This window comes from Gallinula chloropus, assembly GCF_964237585.1.
Source record: "Gallinula chloropus genome assembly, chromosome: 2".
In the NCBI taxonomy this organism is placed as follows: Eukaryota; Metazoa; Chordata; class Aves; order Gruiformes; family Rallidae; genus Gallinula; species Gallinula chloropus.
This window is the reverse complement of record NC_140086.1, coordinates 146,452,933-146,475,617: the sequence shown is the minus strand read 5'-3', so window position 1 is coordinate 146,475,617 and position 22,685 is coordinate 146,452,933. Positions and strand designations below refer to the sequence as shown.

General features: G+C 35.8%; 1 protein-coding gene across 1 annotated transcript in view; it reads left to right on the top strand.

Annotated features, from left to right (window-relative positions):
• LOC311188867 (outer dynein arm-docking complex subunit 2-like) overlaps positions 1-22,685 on the top strand; it is a gene marked incomplete at its 3' end in the record, with an annotated part of 69,814 nt that overhangs the window by 26,137 nt on the left and 20,992 nt on the right. The window contains exons 7-10 of the mRNA XM_084260416.1: positions 203-445; positions 8,933-9,047; positions 20,887-21,075; positions 21,709-21,930. Coding sequence (XP_084116542.1) covers positions 203-445; positions 8,933-9,047; positions 20,887-21,075; positions 21,709-21,930 — 769 coding nt within the window. The remainder of the gene's footprint in view (positions 1-202; positions 446-8,932; positions 9,048-20,886; positions 21,076-21,708; positions 21,931-22,685) is intronic.

Below are 22,685 nucleotides of genomic sequence, written 5' to 3'. Positions count from 1 at the left end.
AGAGTTAAGAAACTGTACTGTATGTCACACTTTCAAGAACTGACTGAAGTGTTGAAAATCACCTGCCTTGTGATTTCTTCAACAAGATTGCATACAGAAATTAAACATTATTCTTTAGTTATAACTGTGCTTTATTTATAAAATTAAACTTACAACAATAGCATATTGAAAGTAAAACTTTGGGTTTATTTCTGTGTTTTAGATTTCGGGAATATAAAGTTATAGAAACTTTGGTAGGTCTGCTCACTGACCAGCCTGAAGAAGTTCTTGTAAATATTGTCGGAGCACTGGGAGAATGTTGCCAAGAGCAAATAAATCGAACTACTATCCGTAAGTGTGATGGAATACCACCTCTAGTGAAGCTACTTTCTGGAACTAATCAGGCACTACTTGTGAATGTCACCAAAGCAGTGGGAGCTTGTGCAACGGAACCTGAAAACATGATGTAAGCTATTCATATTCCTTGCATTTTAAATATTGAGAAAAAACTTTTTAGAAAATCTGACACAAATATAGTCAAGTCAAATCTGACATAAAATGTTTTTCTTTTTGTTTTCTACAGGGCTGTGTTAGAGACATCCTACTGTAAAATGTGATATATATATATATATATTTAAAAAATTAAGAAAATATGTAGAATGTAAAGCTTTTACATGTTGGGAAAAATAAGATATCACTTTGGTTAATTTGTTTTTATTAAAGTTAAAATTCAAAGTTACAGAGCACCATTTTAAAGTGTTCTGTATGATAGGTACCTGTTTCGCCTTCTCCTTTTACATCTGTTCTCAAATCATGAATAATAGCCTAAACTAGACAAAACAATTCCAAAAGGAAATGTGCACATTTACTGTAATGAAAAATAATTTTTAAAAAATTAGAGTATTATTTGCATTTGATGTGTTTTGTCCCTCTCTATCATTCCTTATATGAATTCAGACCTTTTTTTTACCCTTTTCTCCCCTCTTATTCCTTTTCCAAGTAAAACAAAGAGCCTGGGTTTTTTACTGAGAGACTTTCTTCTCTCTTTGGTTTTGTGATGTAGATTTGCACTGCTTACAAAGATCCTTGAGTTTTATGATTAAATGTTCCAGTTAAATGTTGAGGTCGGCATTTACTGTGCTTACTGTTCCCTTACAGGGATATTTACCTCAAGATTCTCAGCATATTTCCCTCCTTATATAAAGAAGGTCAGAAAGAGAGTTTTATTAAGCTCCTCCTGTTCTGATTTGCATAATTCACTTGATATTCATATAGCAGTGCAGGGAATTCTTTTCCTGAATAGAGCTTTTGTTTTCATGCTTTGGCTGTCACCCAGTGGCAAAAGGCTAGATGGTACACAACTGTAAAGATGGGTTGTGCAAACAGTTAGCCATGTAGCATAGAAGTATACATAAATGAAATCACTTTCACAACAGACCTCACTAAAAATCAACCTTTAGAGTAATGTACTAATCTAACTGATTTAACAGTAAATCAACTGAGAAAATTAAATGCCAAAAAATATAAATTTGTATTTATGAAACCTCAGATATACTCCAGTACTCAGGAATATTACTTGTAGTATCCAGTATGGATAGATTAATACTGGAACATGATCCAGTATAAGCACCAAAAATAGCACAAGTTCCTGCTAAAGTTGTGATGAACAAAGTTCGTCTTGTTTTAAGAAGGAAGAAGTAAAGGTTGTTTGGGACAAAATTTTATGGTGTTTGCAAAGACAAAGGGATCAAATGTCAAATTTGGTTCATATGAAAAAATTCTCTTGAAGATTCTCAACTTTTAAAATGTTTGGATTTTTTTTTTAATATTTGAACACAGGACAAGTAAGCAAGATCTTAGATCAAAATGAGAATATACTTTTTATGACTGCAAAAAGAAGTTACACAGAAATTATTTTTATTAGCAAGACTGTGACGTGTACCTGAGTTATTGTGCTACTTAGATTTGTACTAGAAGAGATAATGCTGCGCTGTTTTCCAAAGGCATGATTCATCCAGGTGTGGATAAGTTTGATACCAATCCAGCAAAATATTTAAAACCAATGCTTTGTTAAAACGTTTACACCAGTGCAACTACTCATGTCTTTCAAGGATTTGCTTGTTTGAGTGCTCTGCCTCTTGTGAGGTTAAGATTTTAGATTCCCCCTGCTACACACACATGAAAAAAAGGGTCATCTGTTCCTCTTTCTTCTCCTCTCAGACCAGTAGAGCAGGAATTTAAATTGATGCTTCATCCAAACTGCTCTCCTCCTTTTTGGGAAGAATAAGTCACCAAAGACATGAAGGATTCATAGACTGCAGCATCACTTAGTTCCACGTGCAGAATTTGGGACTAAAACAATAAGTAGTCTTGTTAGAAAGTACTGTGGTGGTCATTCTCTTTCTGTAAACATTTTCTGAAGTTCTTAACAAGGTTGTAGAAATGTGGCAAAATTGTTTTTTAGAAAGAAGTAAAGCAAAGCCACTTTTAGCCTGTAAGTATATACAGGTGATGAGAACTTCCTATTGCTGATTGATACTTAGCTGTTTCTGGTCTTCCTGGTTCATCTGGCTGAATTCCTATTGCATTTCTTATTTCATGCTCACTCCTCAGAATGGTGTAACAGGTTCTCTACTATTAGCCTTTTTCCTGGTAGGTTTTCAGACTTTGTCATCTGGTACAGCCAAGTTTAGAGTTACTTTTTTTTAGTTTGGCATTACAGAAATTCTGAAAACTACAATGGCATTTCTGCTTCTGCTACCATTGAGTTTATTATATGGTAGAAACTCAGAACAAAGCAGGAATGTTTAAAGGGAGTATCAAGCCCTCATAAGGATTGAGAATTTTCAGATATATATTCTTACATTTCATTAGCTGCATGTGTATTTAGCAAAGCATGGATCAGTGACTTGATATTCAGTTGAGCAGCCTTTGAGTGTGGTTATACTTGCAGCAGTAGGTATGTGGAAACCATACAGACCAAGAATGGAGCTTATGTAGCTTCTGAGAATGATTCAAGGATGTGTAATTACCAGGATGGGATTAATACAAGAAATAAGAAAACTGAAAGTGTTCTATGAAGCAGTGCAGTTAACTTCTTCGAGACATACTGTATGTTTATTGTATATTCCATGGAGGACACCTGCACTGGTAAAAAAAGAAGACTAATAATTGGCATAGTGGAATCTACAGCTTCTATGTGTTTCATATTTTATCTCATGTTTCCTAATTGACACTTTAACTTCAGTAGCTACTGAGTAGTGCAACAGTGCACCAAGCCTTTACTTTAAGGCAACTTGAAGCAATTAAGTGATTCTTATTGACTCTACTGAGCTATGTAAAATACAGAACTGCAGCCAGCTGCTCTCACAGCAAAAAAATAAGTTCACTTTCCTTGAAAAATCACAACTGTGTGACTGAACTTCCTTACTATTACGTGGAAAGCATTAAGTTGTCCTCCATACTCTGCTGCATGGCCACTGACAGAGACACCACTGCGTATCTTTTATGTACATTTGTCTTTTTGAGGAACTTTTTACAAGTTTTGCTCTTACTAAAACTAGAGGACTAGTGCATATTATTTAACTGCTACTGGATTTTGTTTGCCCTTTTCATTTGCAAACCTATAGACTTAATCTCTAGCATTCAAAACAGGTTTTAGAATCTTATAAACTAAAATGTACAATTATTTTTGCCAAACAGATGGAGTTTGAGTCATTGGTATATAATACTATTTATCAAAGCAGTCCACAGCAACTAGTGAAAGTTTTAAGAAGCATGCTAAATTGTGGTTTCATAAAAAGACAAGATTACATTCTGCCAGAATTAAACCCTGTAATCTTACCAGTGAGCACAATACAAAGCCAGTATAACTTTGTTTATTTACATTTTTATTTGTGGTCTAAATTGGCAGGCAATTAAACTAGACTCCTCCAAAGTTCTGGCAAATAAGTGTAACAGAAAAAGATGATAGATATGACAAACAGATGTCTAGGCTGTGTGTATGCATGTGTGTTTAAGCAATTCATGTTGAAGTTTCTACTGGAAATGTTCAATATTAAGTTTGCATTTGAAAGAGAAGTGGTATTTTAGATAAACAGCTTTCCTAGTTTCATATATATATATATAAGAAGTAAATTTCTAGTATTATAACCCATATCTTACAGAGGCATCTCATGATGTACAATGATGTCATGATATCAAGTCTCTTAAATGAAATAATGTGAAAAAGCCTTTATTAAACTACTGTTGACTGCCAACAAGTCATTCAAAAAATTTACTTTGTTAAATTATCTATACTGGTCAAATAGCAAATTCCTGTTCACTCTAACCTGAGATATCCTGGAGACTCACTCCTGTGATCTCTGAATGGGTTTAATTGCATTAAAATTAGTTGCCCATAAGATGTTTTGCGTATGTCAGCTCTTCTGTGTGGAAACCAGTAAGACTTTTTGTTCATACACCTTGCAGTTACCTTTTTGTCTGATGTCAGCTGCATACACTTTCATCTCCACTCTAATCATGCCTGGCCAGCACAGCAGTGCATTATAGGAACACTTCTTCACTCCTACTGTTTCTAGCTGCCGCTACACCTACTTTTGGGTATTTTGAGGAGCAGACTAATTTACACCTTGTTGTGAATTGCATCAGCTATCAAATAAGAAAAGGTTATGACAGGGCCCAGAATTCTGGATCAGAAGAGGTGACCTCTGGCTGTTTTGGTCCAGGTCTGTTATGAGGTGCAGTTAAGGTATAGAGCAACAATAGTTCAGAATCTGGTCTCTTGCTTCTGAACTCTGTTTGTATATTGCTATGTGCTTATAGTGAAGAAAAAGGTAGCAATTGCCTATAGTAAAGTTTTCATTTCTACTTTGGGTGACTTTCATGCCTGTTAAGATTTTGACTAATACATGAGATCCATATATGTAGTTGTGGTGGTTTGACCCTGGCTGGAAGCCAGATGCCTACCAAAGTCACTCTATCACTCCCCTTTTCAGCTGAACAGGGACAAAATATATATTGAGAGGCTTCAGAGTCAAGATAAGGACAGGGAGAGATCATTCTGCAATGGGCAAAGCAGACACAACACAGAATAAAAACAAAAGAACCATCTAATTTATTACACCACACTACACACTCAGTGAAACCAGAGTTGGATAATGAGAAGTAAAACCAAATCTTAAGAAGTTTCCCCCCACCTCTCCCTTCTTCATGGGTCCTGCCCATAGGAGAGAGTCCTCCAAGAACTTCTCCAGCCTGAGTCCTTTCCCACAGGGCTTCAGATCTTCACCGACTGCCCCAGCGTCAGTCACTTCTATGGGGTGCAGCCCCTCATGCCCAGACTGTTCCAGCCTGGTCCTCCATGGAGTCACAAGTCCCCCCAGCAAACCTGCTCTGACATGGGCCTCTCTCTCTCCACAGGCTACAGATTCTGCCAGGAGCTTGCTCCAACACAGGTCACAGCATCTTCCATATGTCTCCACCCACCCCAGCAAAGGGGTCTTTGCTCCCCATCCTCTTCCATGGGCTGCAGGGGGACAGCCTGCTTCCACCATGGGGCCTCTGTTTCTTAACTGACCCCTCTGTGTGCAAAGTTTCTTCTCACTCCCTTCTCTGTCAGCAAAAAGCTGCTGCTTGGTTGGGTTTTTTTTTTCCTCTTACATGTGATTCCCAGAGGTGCTGTGACCATCGCTGATGGGTTTGGCCTTGGTCAGTAGCAGGTCCATCCTTGAGCCCAGCTGGTGTTTACTCTCGGGCCTGCAGAAAGCTGATTGCTTCTTGCAGAAACCGCCCTGCAGCCTCCCCTTCACCTGAACCTTGCCACGTAAAACCACAACAGTATTTCAGGTATTCTGTAAAGCATTTAAATATTCAAACTTCAAACTATTGAATTTTATGAGTTTTTATATCAACTGAATTCTGTATTATTTCAGCTTTTATGAGATTCCCTTCAGCTTTCAAAGGAAATGTTCTACAACTTTATTAAAAGAAGTGTCCTATAAGAGTCCTTTGAATGGTTAAAAGAGGATTAACTGTAGTTTAATTTTATCATCATCATGTCAAATTATTATAAAATATATCATTTAAGTAACTGTAACCGCAGAGGGACTGACATGCTAGCTATGGATGAGTACAGAACTGAATGCCAACCAAAGCAAATTTTATGGTGCTTTGCTTGTATTTATTGTAACAAGTAGCTTTATTGCAAGCATCTTGCTAATAATTTTATAATAAATTTTGCAAAGAAAATTAAATACAAAAGCTATATTCAAAACCAAATCAGAATATTTTTTAGTGTAATGCCATCAGAGCTGAAGTTTTCAAGATTGCAGGTCTACTATCCCATCTCTTTTTCTATTTGTAAAGAAACCTAAATGTGTATTTTTATCCATTTTAAAATGGAATTTTCACATGGAAAGGAAACTAACGTCTAAGAACTTTTATAGAGGAAACATTTTTCAGGGCCATTTATTTTAGTGATCCCTTTGCTTTTATGGCAGATATGCTTATTTAACACCCAGTTTCATCATCTGCTACATTGTGCAGTGAAACCATAGAAAGATAAAAAATTGAACAGAGAAAGCATTAATCACTTGTTTAGCAATGCTTTCTTTAATTGGCAAATATATGTTCTCAGCAAGATGAAAATAAAAGGGTTTGTGCTTGTATGGTGATTACACAATGATAATTCTTCCAATATGAAAATTTAATAGCATCATTCTTGTATGTAGAGTTCTTAATCTAGTGTAACTGAGAGAAAGCAGTAATCAGAGAGGAACAATGTACTTTGGAGACTTGTCCGTACTGGTTTTTTAGTTTGATTTTGTACATGTTGTGTGGATGGAGGGCTACACTTCCAGATGTTCTGTTGGATGTGAGGCACCTGGTCTTTCTGACCTTCAACAAGAAGTCAAAACTCTTCTTTAAACTATGAAGAACCATAGAAGGTGGCTAGTTTATCTTGAAAAGAATACAAGAAAACTGAACAGAAAATGAAAGTAAACTTTCAACTGAAAAGGAAGCTTCCGAAAAATAGAAAGGAAAGATACATCAGCCTAGAGGTTGTTTATTTAAGTGGGGTGGAAAAATCTGAGCTCAGTGTTTGGCTTCTATCATGACTTTTATGTACTGGTTGGAGCTGGGTCATTTATATTTAGCCCCTCTTGGGAGGAAGTACCTCATGTTGGTAAATGGTCAGTGCTCTGCTTGACTAGAAGAAAGATTCATGGGTTCTTTTTTAATTAATTCCAATCTAGGAAAAAATTCCTTGCACTTTCTGAAATGACAGGAAAGTTATGGTAACATTGCTTAAAAATTCTGGCGATTTGGAGGGATTTAAAAGCTTGTTTTGAAACTTTTATTTAAATCATATTTACTCTGTTGAATATATACATGTAATTTTGCGGTTTGCAATCATGTTCATAAAATCATAGAATCCTAGAAGGGTTGGGTTGGAAGGGACCTTAAAGATCATCTGGTCCCAACCATGGGCAGGGACACCCTCCACTAGACCAGGTTCCCCAAAGCCCCATCCAGCCTGGTCTTGAACACTCCCAGGGAGAGGGTGATGTGTTACAATTTCTGAATTTGCTGTTTAAATGATGATTGGTTTGCAACTGTTTTGTTTCTGAGTATGTAAAATAATCTGCATTAAATTTAACAGATCTAAAATAAGTTATAGTGTCTCAACCAGAGCTTTGTGCAAGAAAAAAGTATTATTTTTAGAAAAACATTTGTTTCACCAGTTTGCCTAAAAGTATTATGAATAAAATCTATGGTTGTTTTAGATAGAGTTCATGTCCTTAGTTATTTTTTGTGCTTCAGATGATGGTAGGATTGTGTACAATGCTGATTTTATAATTAGTTTAAAAGTTTCTTGGCAATCTTATATATCATGGACACAAATAAGATGTTTTATGTGGTATTTTTAAGCATGATCTGTGTTTAAATTTCTCTTGTATTTACATTAAAGATTTAGTCTCATTATATATAATTTAATTTTTTACTTTAGAGATTGGAAATTGAAGGTATATTTGCTTTTCTATATCTCCAGCTCATCTTCTTTGGGTTTAACATATCTTTTTCAAAAAGGCATTTTTTTAATGGCTATTAAGTTTTGTTTGACCTTCATTTCCATTTATGGTATTCCCAGAACCCTAATGTAAAGTTACGATCCCCAAGCCTGATTGATATGTAAACATAACACAGATGGTGTAGAGATGATTCTGATGATAACTCATTTTTCAGCTAGTCATGAAGATACTTCGATTACAGTGTGTTTAAGAAATTACAACATAGTGTTCAGTGTTAGTCTTGTTTGTAAGGAACACATGGGAAACAAGTTACACGTTATTCGTGCCCAACAAAGGATGCACTGTGGTGTGACCATTTTAATTTCTAATGCTAGATTAGAAACATAGTATTTTAAAATATGTCATAGAGCAAGGTAAATACATTAAGCATAGACTGAATAAAAAGTTAAGTACAAAGTTTGGGGCATAAATATTTGTTTTGGAAAGTATTTGTTGCTAAATGAAAGAAGCCAGTATGCTTGAATTCAGATTTCACTTTGCATGCAGATCATTAAAAAGTCACATGCTTGTTTTCACATCTAAATGAGTTTTGGTTATAATGTAGCTTACTTTATCTTCTATAAGCATTTTAAATGACAGTGCTGCAAAAAAAGTAAACAGCATTAATGAGATTTAGTTGGAAAACATATTCTGTCTTTACATCACTTGTTCAAATCCGTCTGCTTTGGTAAGCAGTGTTTAATGACTATGTTGATGGCGATTAGCTGACAATAAAACACAAGCACTTACATAAAGCAACCCAGCATGTGACAAACAACAAACTACTGTTTGTTAAAGCAGTGTTCCAAACAAACTGATAAAATTTAATATTGCTTATGCCACAGGTCATCATCTCTTTTTCTGGTCTGTTTTTGCAATAGGATAATTGACCGTCTAGATGGAGTTCGTTTGTTATGGTCATTGTTGAAAAATCCTAATCCAGATGTTCAGGCAAATGCAGCTTGGGCTATTTGTCCTTGCATTGAAAATGCTAAGGTAAGAAAGTTTAAAGTAATAGTCTTGTTATGTATATATTCTTGTTATGTGTATATTCACATATAATTTCTATGTTTGGATGATTTCCAGCAATGCTTTGCTGTTGCCTGCTTACTTTATTTCATTCTGTTAAGTGCTTAAAAAAAATGGATGTATTCAACTTTCAAAAGTGAATAGTCCTTCATCTAGCATTCATAGCATTCTGGTTTGCCTTTACAGTGCTTACTGCATTTGGAAAATATATTTCAGTATATATTTTAATCAGGACATTAACTTACTGTTCCCAAGTAAAGCATACTGAAAATCTGACAATGCTGAAAACAGAAAGCCTTTACTCACAGGCTATGAATAACACAGGTAGTTGTAGTTGTTCTCCACTATGAGGTACTTCAGCTGTGTTCTCAAGAGACCGACATTTGGTTTCAGAGCGTATTTCAGACTCAGTGCCAATGTAATCCTTAGATTTTCTGCTCAGACTGCCAACAAAAAGTGCCAGTTGTGAATAGTGGTTGTTGTGCAGGTCAGTTGTGCACAGAAGACTGAGCTATTCATTTATTTTGCGTCAGTTTCCAAATAGAGATAAAATTGTGAGTTTAAGCTGCAAGTCATCTTTAGTGAATTCCTACCACTGACTTGTGATGAAATAAATAGGGAAGGTTTTGCTTCCCATTAGAAGTTTCCTGGAATACTAAGTAGACTTTTGTCCTTAATCCTTGTACAGAAATATCTTCCATTTCTAATTTGCTTCCATATTTAATACAGCTTTTGTATCTTCTCTCTACTGTACCGTGAATATATATCCCTCTATGTATCATTTGAGATCCCAACTACCTAAAAAAAGGAAATTGCTTCAAAGCGCTAGAATTCTTTGCAAGCAGCATTTCCTATTTGAAAGTGAGCACTAAATGGTTGTTATTAATTTATATAGATGGATGTGGATACAGATATATGGATGAAAGTATTGTGAAAACTTTTGGGTTTGATTTTAATAACTTAAGAATTTTCTATTTCTTCACAATTATTTCCACAATGGGAGCTGGCTTGCCATTTTTCAAATACACTGGTTATTCTGAAGTACCTTTCCAGCTTTTTTATCAAACATATACACTCTAGTATAGTGAAGGTTTTTGTTACCTAATAATGGGGTGTATGCATGTCTCCTCTGTCACATATGACTATACCTTCCTCTTGAACAACTGCTGTAACTGAATGTTAAAATACTACTTTATCTCAGAACGGGGATAATACTTATTATGTGTAAGACTCTGCAACCTGTAGTGCACTTTTTCAGAAACTAAGGTGAAACAGGACAGCGACTGAATTTATAGGTAGCATGGATTTTTTTTCTTGCTTTTTTTTCCCTGGGTATTGGATGAGTGTAAGCTATGTACATCCTTAGTGTAGCCATCCTCCTTTCATCTCTCTTGGCTGCCTGCCCAAATGCTAATCTGTGACCCCACAAAGAGTTCTTTGTGTGAGACTGAGGCAGAGTGGCACACTGAAACAAACCTACCAATAATAGCCTTTCCTCTGACACTGAATGGAAAGAAATATGTATAAAGCAGCGATTATAGCCACAATGTGGAAGTGCAGCAACTGTTTCTATCTAAACAAATTTATCATTTTTTTAATTCAAAGTTAATAATATTCAACAATTTACACAATCTTCCAAAAAGCACAGCTTGGTTTATGCAGAGCTTGATTCAAAAGCAGTTATAAGTATATATCTTTAAAAGGATTATGCACATTCTGGCGTGTGCTTGGGACTGCAAACCATGTTTCAAATAGCTGTGAACTTGGAATCTGGATTTGATTTCTTTTTGTGTTCTTTTGTGAAAGCTGTAGTGGTTCTCTTCTGTAGTGTGGGGTTCATGGATGAAATAGAACTTCCTAATAGTGGCAGAAATTTTTGTAACAGCATAGTGCAGCATCCATTTTTCTGCACAGTCATTTTCTGTAAATAAAACTTAAAGGTTATTTTATATGATATTTATAAAATCTTAGAAGCAAATCTATCATACGGATAGGGCTAGTTTTGCCATAGTATATGAGTATACAACCATCTCTCCTGTGCTTACTCCGCCTACAATCTGTTTAGGATTGGAAAGTGTACCATTTCTGTTTTACCATTAGGGGAATAAGAGTCACAAAAAGCCAAGGCTTGAATTCTCAAGATGTTTAGGTGTTAACCAGTTTTGAGCTTTGAGGTCTAACTGGTTTGTCTGCTGTTCAACAGGAATTGCAAAGGGAGCAGAATCCAAGTTCCCGTAACCCTAGATTGTATATGTGGACATTTACATTATGGTAGCGGGTTCACCGTACTTCCCATAGAACAGAATCTTATCAGTATAATACAGCAAAGTCATATTGTTTGTTACAGCAATATAATGTAGGTCAGTGATATTTGGTCCATGACAGATCTAAGACTTTTTAATAGAGGATATAAATTGTACACTGTAGTACATCAACTGTTGCAGCTCTGAGAGCCATAATATTCCCTTGGTATCGGTCATCACTTCTGTATGCCAGCTTTAGTTCTAAATACTTTTAGCCTTAAGAATTTCTTGTGAAGATCTTGCAGGTAGGCTGCCAGTGATAAAATTCTCCTGAGAAAATCTGCACAGCACCTGCAAGTGCTATTTGTGAGTCTCTGACAAATATCTCATGATTTTGGATAAATTAGTTCATATATTTCTTTAAAATATAGACAAGAATGTAGTTTATTCAAAGGAATTATCTTAATAGAAGCAGATTCTTATTAATTAGTTCCTTGCTTCCAAAAGGAAAAGTTACTACTGCAGGCACACTGTTAATGACAAAGTGCAAGTGCACAGTCCAAGAAACACAAATGATTATGAAAAATAGCTAAGAAAAGTCTACTCAACTCTGTTGATGTTGGAACAGCAATATTTGGTTATGATGCTTCTTTGAAAAATAGTATTTATAGTGTTCTCCCAAAGTACATCATCCCAAACAGAAAAATTTAGAGAAACTCTACAAAGATGTTATTAGGGCTATTATAAAATTCATCCAAGGGCATTGTGCCAGGAAGAGGAACACTGCCAGTTTGAGTTTGTATGAAAATGCCTGTTTCCTCACAGAGTAACCTTTAAATAGTATGTCTTGAAATGAAAAAAAAACCAAAACCAACAGTTGTAGAGGTTATTTTCCAGCCCCATATTTAGTAGAGTTTTGGGTGCAGACATTAGAATAAGAATGGCAAATTTGGGCCTCATCCTTTCCTCTGTCCTTTGTCTGTGTTTGTGTATCAACTTTCAAAGTTTCAGTTTTAGCCTTTGTTGTAGCTACAAGTAGAAAGGCTTTCTCAAAGAACTTCAGGAAGGCAGTTACGTACAAAGTCTGTCAAAATAGTTTAAGTAAACAGTCTGAGACTGGAGATTTGAGGGAAGAGAGAGGGAAAGTTATCTGTTTTCTTAAAATGTACTTGTAAAATGACATCTCACACTTTTCTGAGAAAGTGTGATTCTCCCCTACCCCCAAGTTACTGCATCCCTTTCAGCTCTGCAGTGGAATTTCATGGTGGGGTAAAGGTTGATCACCCATACAGTTCTCTGTGTATTTCATACATATGAGGAAAGAGAATGTGAAAAAAAAATAAATCCAAACTACAGCAGGTTTAAGAGGTCATGAGATGGGTATGAGTGCCTTCACTTTTACAAAAGAATTATACACTCAGGAAGTGACTTCTACTAAAGCCAGCAGCCTGTAGGAGGGAAATAGGCTGCTGATGATCCATGCTATTTAGGATTCTTACTCAGATTTTGCTTGTTACGGAAATTTTAGCATAACCATAGGCATAAAACCACAGAGAACATTACTAAAAGTAACAAAGGAAGGTAGTTGAACTTGGAATTTCTTCTGATATTTAACAAATAAAATTATTTGCTGTTTTAAATGAATTAAGATGCTTTGTTTGCACATTTTGCTAAATTAGCACTGCTGTGTATAAAGATCAGTCATGCCCCATAACACACACTGTTGTTAATTTGGTTTATATTTCAAAACTTTTACTTAAGTACTACCAATACATTTTTGTTTACTTACCATTCTTTGGTTAAGCCTGTAATGTCAAAATTCCCGGCTTGAGTATGTACAGCATTTTCCACTTTCTTTGTTTTCCTTGCTATGCTGCTTGCAATTCTATACAGAAACCTTGGCATTTCAAATTTAGGGCTCTTACTAGTTCTTTAAATTTTCCTATTTTGTTTCTCTGGACATATTTAACATAAATTGTACACACTTCTCTATATTTGATCTCATTTTATGCACTTTTTAATCCATGATATCTCTGATGTAGGCTTTCCAACTTTTGTTTGTTATGAACTAAAATTCAAAACAGTACTTAGAGAGACAAAAAGGATTTTTTTACTTGCTCCACAGCTCTTCCAGAGTACCGGGGTCCTTGGAGATTTCAGAAGGCCTTCAAGTTAGACCTGACTTATTTAATCCATAGCTGGCTGCTATACTTGCCAGTGTACAAGCAAAACCAGCCTGTGCAATGATTCTTGACACAGGCTGCATAGAAGATTAGTAACCAATTATCACGAGGAGTTTGGGCCTCCTAGATATATGCTACCATTGAGATCCTGGATGGACTGCCACAAATTGTCCTGAGGTTCTTAATATGTGCAAATTCAGGACAGTTCCTGTTAAACACATAACCTGAAAACTGGGAAGGAAAAGGAAACTAAGAGCCTAACCCATATCTCCCTCATTGGGGAGCCTCAGATCCTAAGTTCCATGCAAAGCAGCTGCTTGAGAGCTTGGAGACCATAAAAAGCCAAAAAGTTTAGGAGCTCCTGGAGACCTGGTTTTCCAGCTGTTTGGCAGCCCATCACGCAAGAAGTCAGGGATTCTGTGAAAACCAGAAGCCAAGCAGCCTGGCAGGCTACTCGCCAGCCATCTGGCTGACAAGAGAAAAGATGAAGAGGCACGTTGGTAATTTAGCCTGCCTTTCTGCCTGGTTTCTGTCAAAACTTTTCAAGAAGTCGTTGTGTTCTTATGGAAGGTTTTGGTTCCATTCCATTAGCATTTTCTGATGGAATACTGTTCCACTGGAAAATATTTGACCAGCTTTCCTTGTAACTTAGTTTATAATAGCTACACATGCTAGTCAACAGCTTGTCATGTAGCTTCTGTACTTCTAAATTAGACTTGCTAATCGGATTTTAAAAATCTATAAAAAGTTTAAACCCCATCCTCCTCTTTCTTTTTTTTTTCATCCCTTCTTTTTCATCTTACTTTTTTCCTAACTGTACCCTCACTTGCCACATGGAACTTCCATAGATCTTAAGGGAAGAAAACAGCATGGAGATCACTGGGTCTGATTTTCTTCATAACTTAAACCAGAAAATTTCAAGCACTCATTTTTTCATAGCAGAAGATTTTGATTGAACTATAACATATTTTATACTTCATGCTTGTTGTTCAGATTCTCAGTGGTCTGCAATGGTAAGTGGTACAATATGATATGATTGCCTTCTCATATGCTACTCTAATTTATGGAACCATCCAGACTTGCAAAGACACAAACAATAATTGTTATAATGGTTTATTAGTTTGCGTTGTCACTGCATTGATTGTTCACCTATACCATCCTCAGAACACTCCAATATTGCTGCCTTGCATCTCTACAATAGTAAACTACATATTAGTGATGACTATCTGTTAAATATATTAATAATTACAACTTTGCTTAGACACTTACTTGGATCCAATTCAGTTCAAAACCAATGGAAACAATGTTTAGTTTTTCTAGTTACTCAATGTTATCTGTTTCTCATACTTCCTTTAATAAAATGCTTTTCAAAGTAATCTAAAGCAAATGATGATGCTTATTGTGGCCTCAAAGGACTTTGATATCAGCAGTTTCACTCCTTCTGTGAAAAAATTAGGGTTTTGGCATTTACCCAGAAATGTACTTCAGTGAGAGTTGTGAGCAGGGGGAGGAAGAGTAGGTGTAGTCTGCCAGACTGAAAACTAAGGAAAACAATAGACAAAAAGACTATTAGAAGTTACATGAGTGACTACAGAGACTTCTTTTTTTCCCCCCACCGTCTTTTGGAGGACACACATTGCATGCTTTCCTGGGCTATACGCTCGGATAGTGGACCTTGGTTTTGTGTCTTTAAATTATCAATAGCAATATAATTGCCAAGTATTTAACTGTGCAATGATCAAATCACTGAAGAGCCAGGAGTGAGGAATTCTGCTCTTCCAGGCTACAGAGTAGTATTGGAGCCACATCACTCTGCTTTCCTGTTCTGGCTTCAGATGCTTTGCTGAGGTGCAGAAGACAGAATTCATGTTGCTGATCTGCTGTTGTTTAATAAGAAAAATTAATAGAAATTTCATCAGATAAACTGTGCATTTCCCTTTTCACTGAAGAGTTATAATATGGAAATTTATCTCTTGCATTTCTTTACTTTGAGTTCTAAATTGGGTTATGCGTTATGATGGTAAATTATTCAGTTGGCAATAGGGTATGGAAATGGGCAGCTTCATTAACAAAAGGTAGTTTAAAGATGTTTCTTGATAACTCAAGTTTATTTGCACAGCCATGCCATCACTTTTTTGGGCAAAAGCAATTCAATTTGACAAATTAGCTTTGACACCTTAAGCTTTTTAAGATGTTCTAAGAGTGAAATTGGTTTTAGAGGCGAAACTTTTATCTTTCAAGTGGAGTATTTTTAAAGATAAACATAATGTGTTTTTGTAATACGGTATTTAGCTTTAAATCCTTCAAATAAAGAAACCAGTATTCACTTTGAAAGAAATAAGAAAGGAATTCAGTTACAAAAGAATTCAGTAGTTCTTTTACAAGAACTGCGTATCTCAACTTAAGGCTGATGAACTTTATTTACTTAATGAAAATAACTACAGAAAACCATATGATGACAAGAGAACTCAAAAATCCCAAATGTTCTTCTTGTATAAATAGTGCAAAGATCAAGTGATTTTTCCAAATCTGTCTTTCTGCAAATATTGTAATGCTTTCTGCTCCTAATTTAAAAAATATGTATAAAGCTGGTCTATCTCACAATATTTCTGCTCTTGGCAGAAGCCAGTGGAGAAATAAGTGAAAAGGGAAAGCTAACTAAATTTTGTTAATAATTATGCAGTTCAACAAGATCAAAATAAGTGATTAAAGAGTAGCAGGATGAAGCTTTTATTAGCACAGCAGGTAACTCTGCTGGCCATATACTTGGGGTTTTTTTTATTGCTTGAGCTTTGAAACCAATTTTGAAACCAATTTACTCCCTTTGAAACCAATTTTGAAAATTGAGTATTCAATATTTTGAATATTGACACTATCAATATTTTAATCTGTAACGACTGTTTCTTAGACTTTATTCATACCATAATTGTTTTTTTCCTGCTAAGTCGAACTGACTAGCTTTATTAGGACAACTAAGAAGTATTATTTTGGTACAATAGGTAAGAGAGGGGGTAAATTACCTAAATTCACTTAGATGCATTCTTCTTTCAATTTTTTTTATATAACTGTATTCTAAGATGTTCTTTAAGATTTCCAAAGACATGCTATATAATTTTTTTTTTCTGTTGCAAAAATAAATATAGATTAAAATGCCTGTCAGGAATTGGAACTAAAATGACAGAAATTACTTCAGGCTTTTTAGTATGAACAGCTATCTGATCATTAATGCAAGTATACTCAAAGAACATAGATTCAAAAGAATTAAAGCCAGACCTCCACAGACACAACCTCATATAATTTCTTCTTTAAAGTGTGGCAATTGTATATAATAAATACACATCTTCCTGTAAAAGAAAAAGTATAAATTTACTGTACAAAGCAAGAATGTGGGTTTGGTACATGATACCAAAAAGATTGCATTTGTTGTTTCTGTTTCTTTGGTTAAAAAAAAAAATCTTGTAAGTAACATAACAGGCTTTAGAGCTCTCATTTCTGTCCTTCTTTCTGCTCATTGTTCTTCAGATTTCTTGCTTCTTTATTTTTCTCTTTGTCTTGCACAGACCACCAGACTACACCCACAATCACATTTGGGAAACTTTCCTGACATGTGGTTTCTGCAGTTTCCCTCTGCTTTTCATCACTGGTAGAAGGTTCTGTCCTTGTGTTTAGTTGGTTTCATGGATGATTATTGAAACTCTTTTCTTTTACTTACTGCTGAATTGTTTATATATTATTCCATCAGTTTAATTGGACTGTACTCCTTCACAAAATGTGGAAAGCATAAGCTTGTCAGATGAGAAATTTAACAAGTAGGGTTATAATCACCTGGAAAGAAACGAAGTACAGGTAGGAAAATATAAAATGTAGACATTAGTTCCTTAAGATGGGATACAGATTATCTTATCTCTTTATGAAATATCTTTCAAGAATATGAATAGTAATACATAGATACCTGAACCATTCAGAAAAGGGTAATCATTTACATGTACAGCAGGGAGTCTTTCGAATCGTAGATACTTTACTGTAGAGTTTACCTATCGAACAGAAGAAACATTTCTCATTTGTTAATCCAATATTTAAAAACAAAGTAGAGGTATGCACACTTCTGCAGTAAGTTTCAAGGAAGTGAATATAAAATATCTCATTTTCTTTCCTTCTGTGTCTGGTCATTTAGCTCTCAAGCATGTTCAGGTAAGAAATTTCTGAGTAGAAGTATTTCTCTGTAATCCATTATCTACTGCCCTTGGACAAATTTAATTTTTTTTTTCTATGATAGCATATCAACATGCTGTCATCCTCATCCCTTTACATGCAGCTCATGGTAATAGAAGTGGCAGAGCATGGCCTTTCTTTATTTCTCTCAACTGCTTTTCTGAGTCACAAATCTGTATTGTCCTTCTTCTACATAAATATTTAGATTCTCTTGTAATTTCTGTAAGAGCTTCTGTTATTTCTTCATTCTGGGTTTTTTAGGACTTCAGCACAAGGTTTGCTCTTGGATACCAGCATTTTTCCACATGCTGTGGTTAGTGGTTTTGACCCTCACACTATATGGCTTTAACCTCTCCCTTCCAGTCTCAAGAACTGCACTGCCTGAGGTGGAATGCGTTTCATTCCTGAAGGGTCTACTCATTGCTTTTGCTTCCAGTGGAAAGGAAACATCACAGCTATGAGTTCTGTTTGGCAATTTGACCCAGAACTAAAAAAGATGAACTGCAGCATCTTGTGGAATTTTTAATTACCAAGTCCATGAGCAATTTGATGGATTTGCTCAGCAAAGCTAACAGAATACAATTGGACCCTACTTTGTTCATAAATCAACCCCCAAAAAAGGAGTAAATATAACAAAAACCATTCTTGGTCTCAGGGTCACTCCCTAGCCTTAGGAAAGTTCATACTGTCCATGTTTGCACTTCTATGAAGTCCCAAGACCTTTCAGCCCAGAAGGGTTTCAGGAGAGTGTCCGATAGTTTTTATTCAAAATTCTCCTATTGATCTGTTGAAGGAAGCAAAGGAAAGAAATTCCACTTACAGACCTTTCTTTTCATCTGTGCACATTTACTGTCACTGAGGTGCATGGGCTAGTTTTTTCTACTAAGTTTCTGCTGACACTTTTACTCTCTTTCCAGTGTAATAACAATTGTGACACCAGGCCATGAAATGCCAGCTGCAGATGCGCTACAACGAGGTCACCAATAATCTCCTCTGACCTATTTTCAGTTCCTATTTTCAGTACCCTTTGTGAAGGGTGTGATTTGGACACTAACGGCATACTATTAGTAAATAGTTCCATAAAAATTAGATGACTGTCAAAAAACACTTGAAGTTCTAGCCAACAGTGATCTCTGTCCTGTATCAGGTTAGGCACATGAAATTCCATCTACACTTTTCCTGATTATTACATTTACAAGGAAATTTCTGAAAATCTCGCTGCACTTCTGCAGTGTGGCTTTCAGTCTCTGTATAACTAGGTGTCCTGGGAACACCTTCTAGATGGTTGTTGGTAGAATGTTTCCTACAGATTGAATAAACATATAAAAAAATCAAAGTAGTAGATTGTTTTCTATTCCAGCATTGTTTCTGTCCACAGGGAGAGTGCAAAGACATTGTCTAAAATAATGTAATCAGGCATCGTGGAACATTTTACCAAAGGAATAGATAGATAGATAGATAGATAGATAGATAGATAGATAGATAGATAGATAGATAGATAGATAGAAAGAAAGATAGATAGAAAGATAGATCTTACCAAAGAAATATATATGTGTGTAATTTTTTTTCAAGCACCTCAGTTTAACTGAGTGAAATGAATCTTGGTGTACAGCATTAGTCAGTGACTGTGTAACTTAATTAAGAATCTGTGCTTAAACAAAACAAAACTTTATGTGCTGTCTGCTTTTAAGGGTACATGAAGTACTAAATGCTGCGTATCTCTTTATTAGGTACTGCCCGTTTCTCTTTGCTTGAGCAACCAAATTAATTCTGTACCAGTGAGTTGAGTCTCAGAGTGCCAAACCTGCTGGTTTTCTCTGTTTTACACATACACCTGTAAACATATGCATGATAATTTGAGTTGACTAATAAACATGAGAGTGAGAGAAGAGCTGGTGCTGTCATGCCAGAGGTTCACTGACACAAGTATTCTGTTTCTCATACTAGCCCAGAAGGGATGCCTAAGGAAAGGTAGAACAGAGCAAACTTGTAGCTGTGGTTCCCCTCCCCAGAATGCTCTTCCACCTTCAGGAAATCTGTGGCTCAGAAACTTTCTAAATCAGAGGGAATATTTTTTTTTATTCAATAACCCTTAAAAGATTTATTTTCCTGTGAATTTGTCTAATTAATTTCTAACCTGTAAAATTTTAACAGCCGTGGCAATTCTGCTCCAAGGACTTCAATGTATTAAATATGCTTTGTTTGAAAATTATTTTATTCCAAATGTACCATGTGCTGATTTCATCTGATGCTCCCAGTTCTTCTCCTAGAGCAATGCCTTTGTGCCCTTTGTATCCTACTCAAGATTCTATACAACTCTACCAAACTGCTCCTTGGTTTTCTCTTTTACAGCCTTGCATGTCTTGGTTGGTTAGTTATTCAGTCTACAGAGCAGTTCCCTACCTTTGATTATTCTTGTGTCCTTCTCCAAACCTTTTCTAATTTTACTATAACTTTTTCAAGGTGGAAAAAAATGGAGCAGATCTGCATACTGTATTCAGGATCAAGGCACACTGTTGAGTTTTCTATTTCTTCCCTAAGACCATACTTAGACATTTTTCCAGGGTTGTGTTTGGGTCCTTTAGTCATAGCTTACATTAATTGTTCGTTCTCTGAGGTGCACCATAGGAACACCATGTCCAGCACCAGTTGCTGTCATGACTTCAGTAACCTCCCCTCTTAAATATTCCTGAATACTCATTTGCCTTGATACAAGAAAATGTTACCTTTCCTTTGTCTTTCCTACCAGACTTAATGTAGGAAATAGAAAACACTATGAGAGCCTAAATAGGGGTGTCTTGTGTTGTTTTAGATGCCCTAAGGTATGTGAGGCACTGACCTGGCAAACACAGCAGATACGGGAGACTTGCACCCTTCTGGAGTGACAGCTTGAGGTTGTAAAGAACACCCTGTGGTATCTAAAATAACACTAGATAGCTTTATTTAGGCATTTAATTCCTGCCTAGATGGTGGTATGCAAAGCAGTCCAAATCTCATATGTCAATCAAGAGAGTTCTGAGTTCTGAATTAGCTGTATTTCTTGGTGAAGGCAACACAGCAATAACTGCAGTTTTGAATAATTTTGTCACGCCAATCTCTTTTTTTAACATTTGCATGTAAATACAGATTGAGTATTTAAAAATAATGTTGCTTTTGATTCTTATTTAGGATGCTGGGGAAATGGTTCGATCCTTTGTTGGTGGCTTGGAACTGATAGTCAATTTGCTAAAATCAAAGAATAAAGAAGTTTTAGCTAGTGTATGTGCAGCCATTACAAATATAGCTAAAGATGAAGAAAATTTAGCTGTTATAACAGATCATGGAGTCATCCCTCTGTTGTCCAAACTAGCAAACACAGTAAGTAGCATCTAAATGTGTTATACTAAGCATCTGAATTTCTTATATCAGACTTCATTATATCCAACTAAAAGGTTATGAAGAGAGATATAGATTTTGCAGCAGCTACAAGGAAGAACTCTAGAAGCCTTCCTCTATGAGATATCTATTGGACATGAAAAAATCTCTGTAATTGGTGCTGAGATTGTTTTGGAAGATGAGTTTCAGTCACTGTCACTGAACATTGCTTTTGAGAGATGCAGCTGCTGTATGAAAAAATCAAAATGGATCGAGAGTAATAAATCTGAACCATGCAGAGAATCTCATTGATGTGGATCTATGTTACATTTTAATACTAACCTTATTTAATTTCCAGTCAGCTTAAAAGCACCTTTGAAATAATATAAAAATTCACAGCACTTCCTACAAAGAGAATAAGGGACTACTAGCTCCATGCCTTACAGCTCTCTCTAGTTTTCAGTCGTGCTGCAGTTAAATTAGGATGCCTTAAAGATGCTTGAGAATACCATTCTGCTTTCCCATTAATTTTTTTGTAAATTAGGATGCCTTAAAGGTGCTTGAGAATACCATTCTGCTTTCCCATGTTTTTTTTGTTGTATTATGTTGTCTTTATTATGTTTTTACCTTCTTCAGAACAATGACAAATTAAGACGTCACTTAGCAGAGGCCATTTCCCAGTGTTGCATGTGGGGGAGCAATAGAGTCGCCTTTGGAGAGACCAAGGCCGTAGCACCTTTAGTACGTTACTTGAAGTCACACGATCCATCAGTTCATAGAGCTACAGCCCAGGCTTTATATCAACTTTCAGAGGATCCCAGCAACTGTATCACTATGCATGAAAATGGAGTGGTGAAGGTGAGGAACGTTTTTCTTGGAGTTCAAATTATTGAAGGGGGTTGGCATGGTCAAAAGAATAGATCTTTCATTTGATATAGTTCTTGAATACTGCTGTGTATATCAATTTTTCTGAACTTTATCTTAAAAATGTTTGGTCAAGTAGTGATTTAGGGAACGGTATTTCATTGATAAAGGTATTACAGGTAGGTGGTTGTTGGGAATGGAAATATGATGTGGACATTCATGTAGAGAGTACTTGACTTCACTGTCCTAGGCTGGTAATGGCATTACATCACCATATTGACATTCTCAAGTGAGTTTTGCAATAGTTGTCTTAATGGATAGTTGCCTAGTATGGCAGAAAGTCACCTATGAACTGAGTGTAACTGGATTTGGGGGAAAATTGATAAAGAATAATACAAGTCTTAGTTTACCTGGAGCTGTTTCAGTGAATTCTGCATTTATAAAAATTCTTAATTTAGGAGCTAATTATGAGCACATTCTGCAGAGACCTTACCCTAGAAAGAACTTTTCTCTCAAAAAGATTTTTCTAGCAAAGTGTTATCTCAGTAGTTGAAGCCAGAAGAGTTTGGCAAAGGAGAGAGAAGGATTATGGCCTCAAAGATGAAGATATTAGGAGTTCTCAATTTTCATAAATTTCTTGACAGATTCACTGTTTGCAGGCTTTTAATTTTACTTCATGTTCAGGTAAGTGTGTTGACCATAAGACTTGACTTATGATGCAATGTTATTGCTGATTTTATGCCTGCACT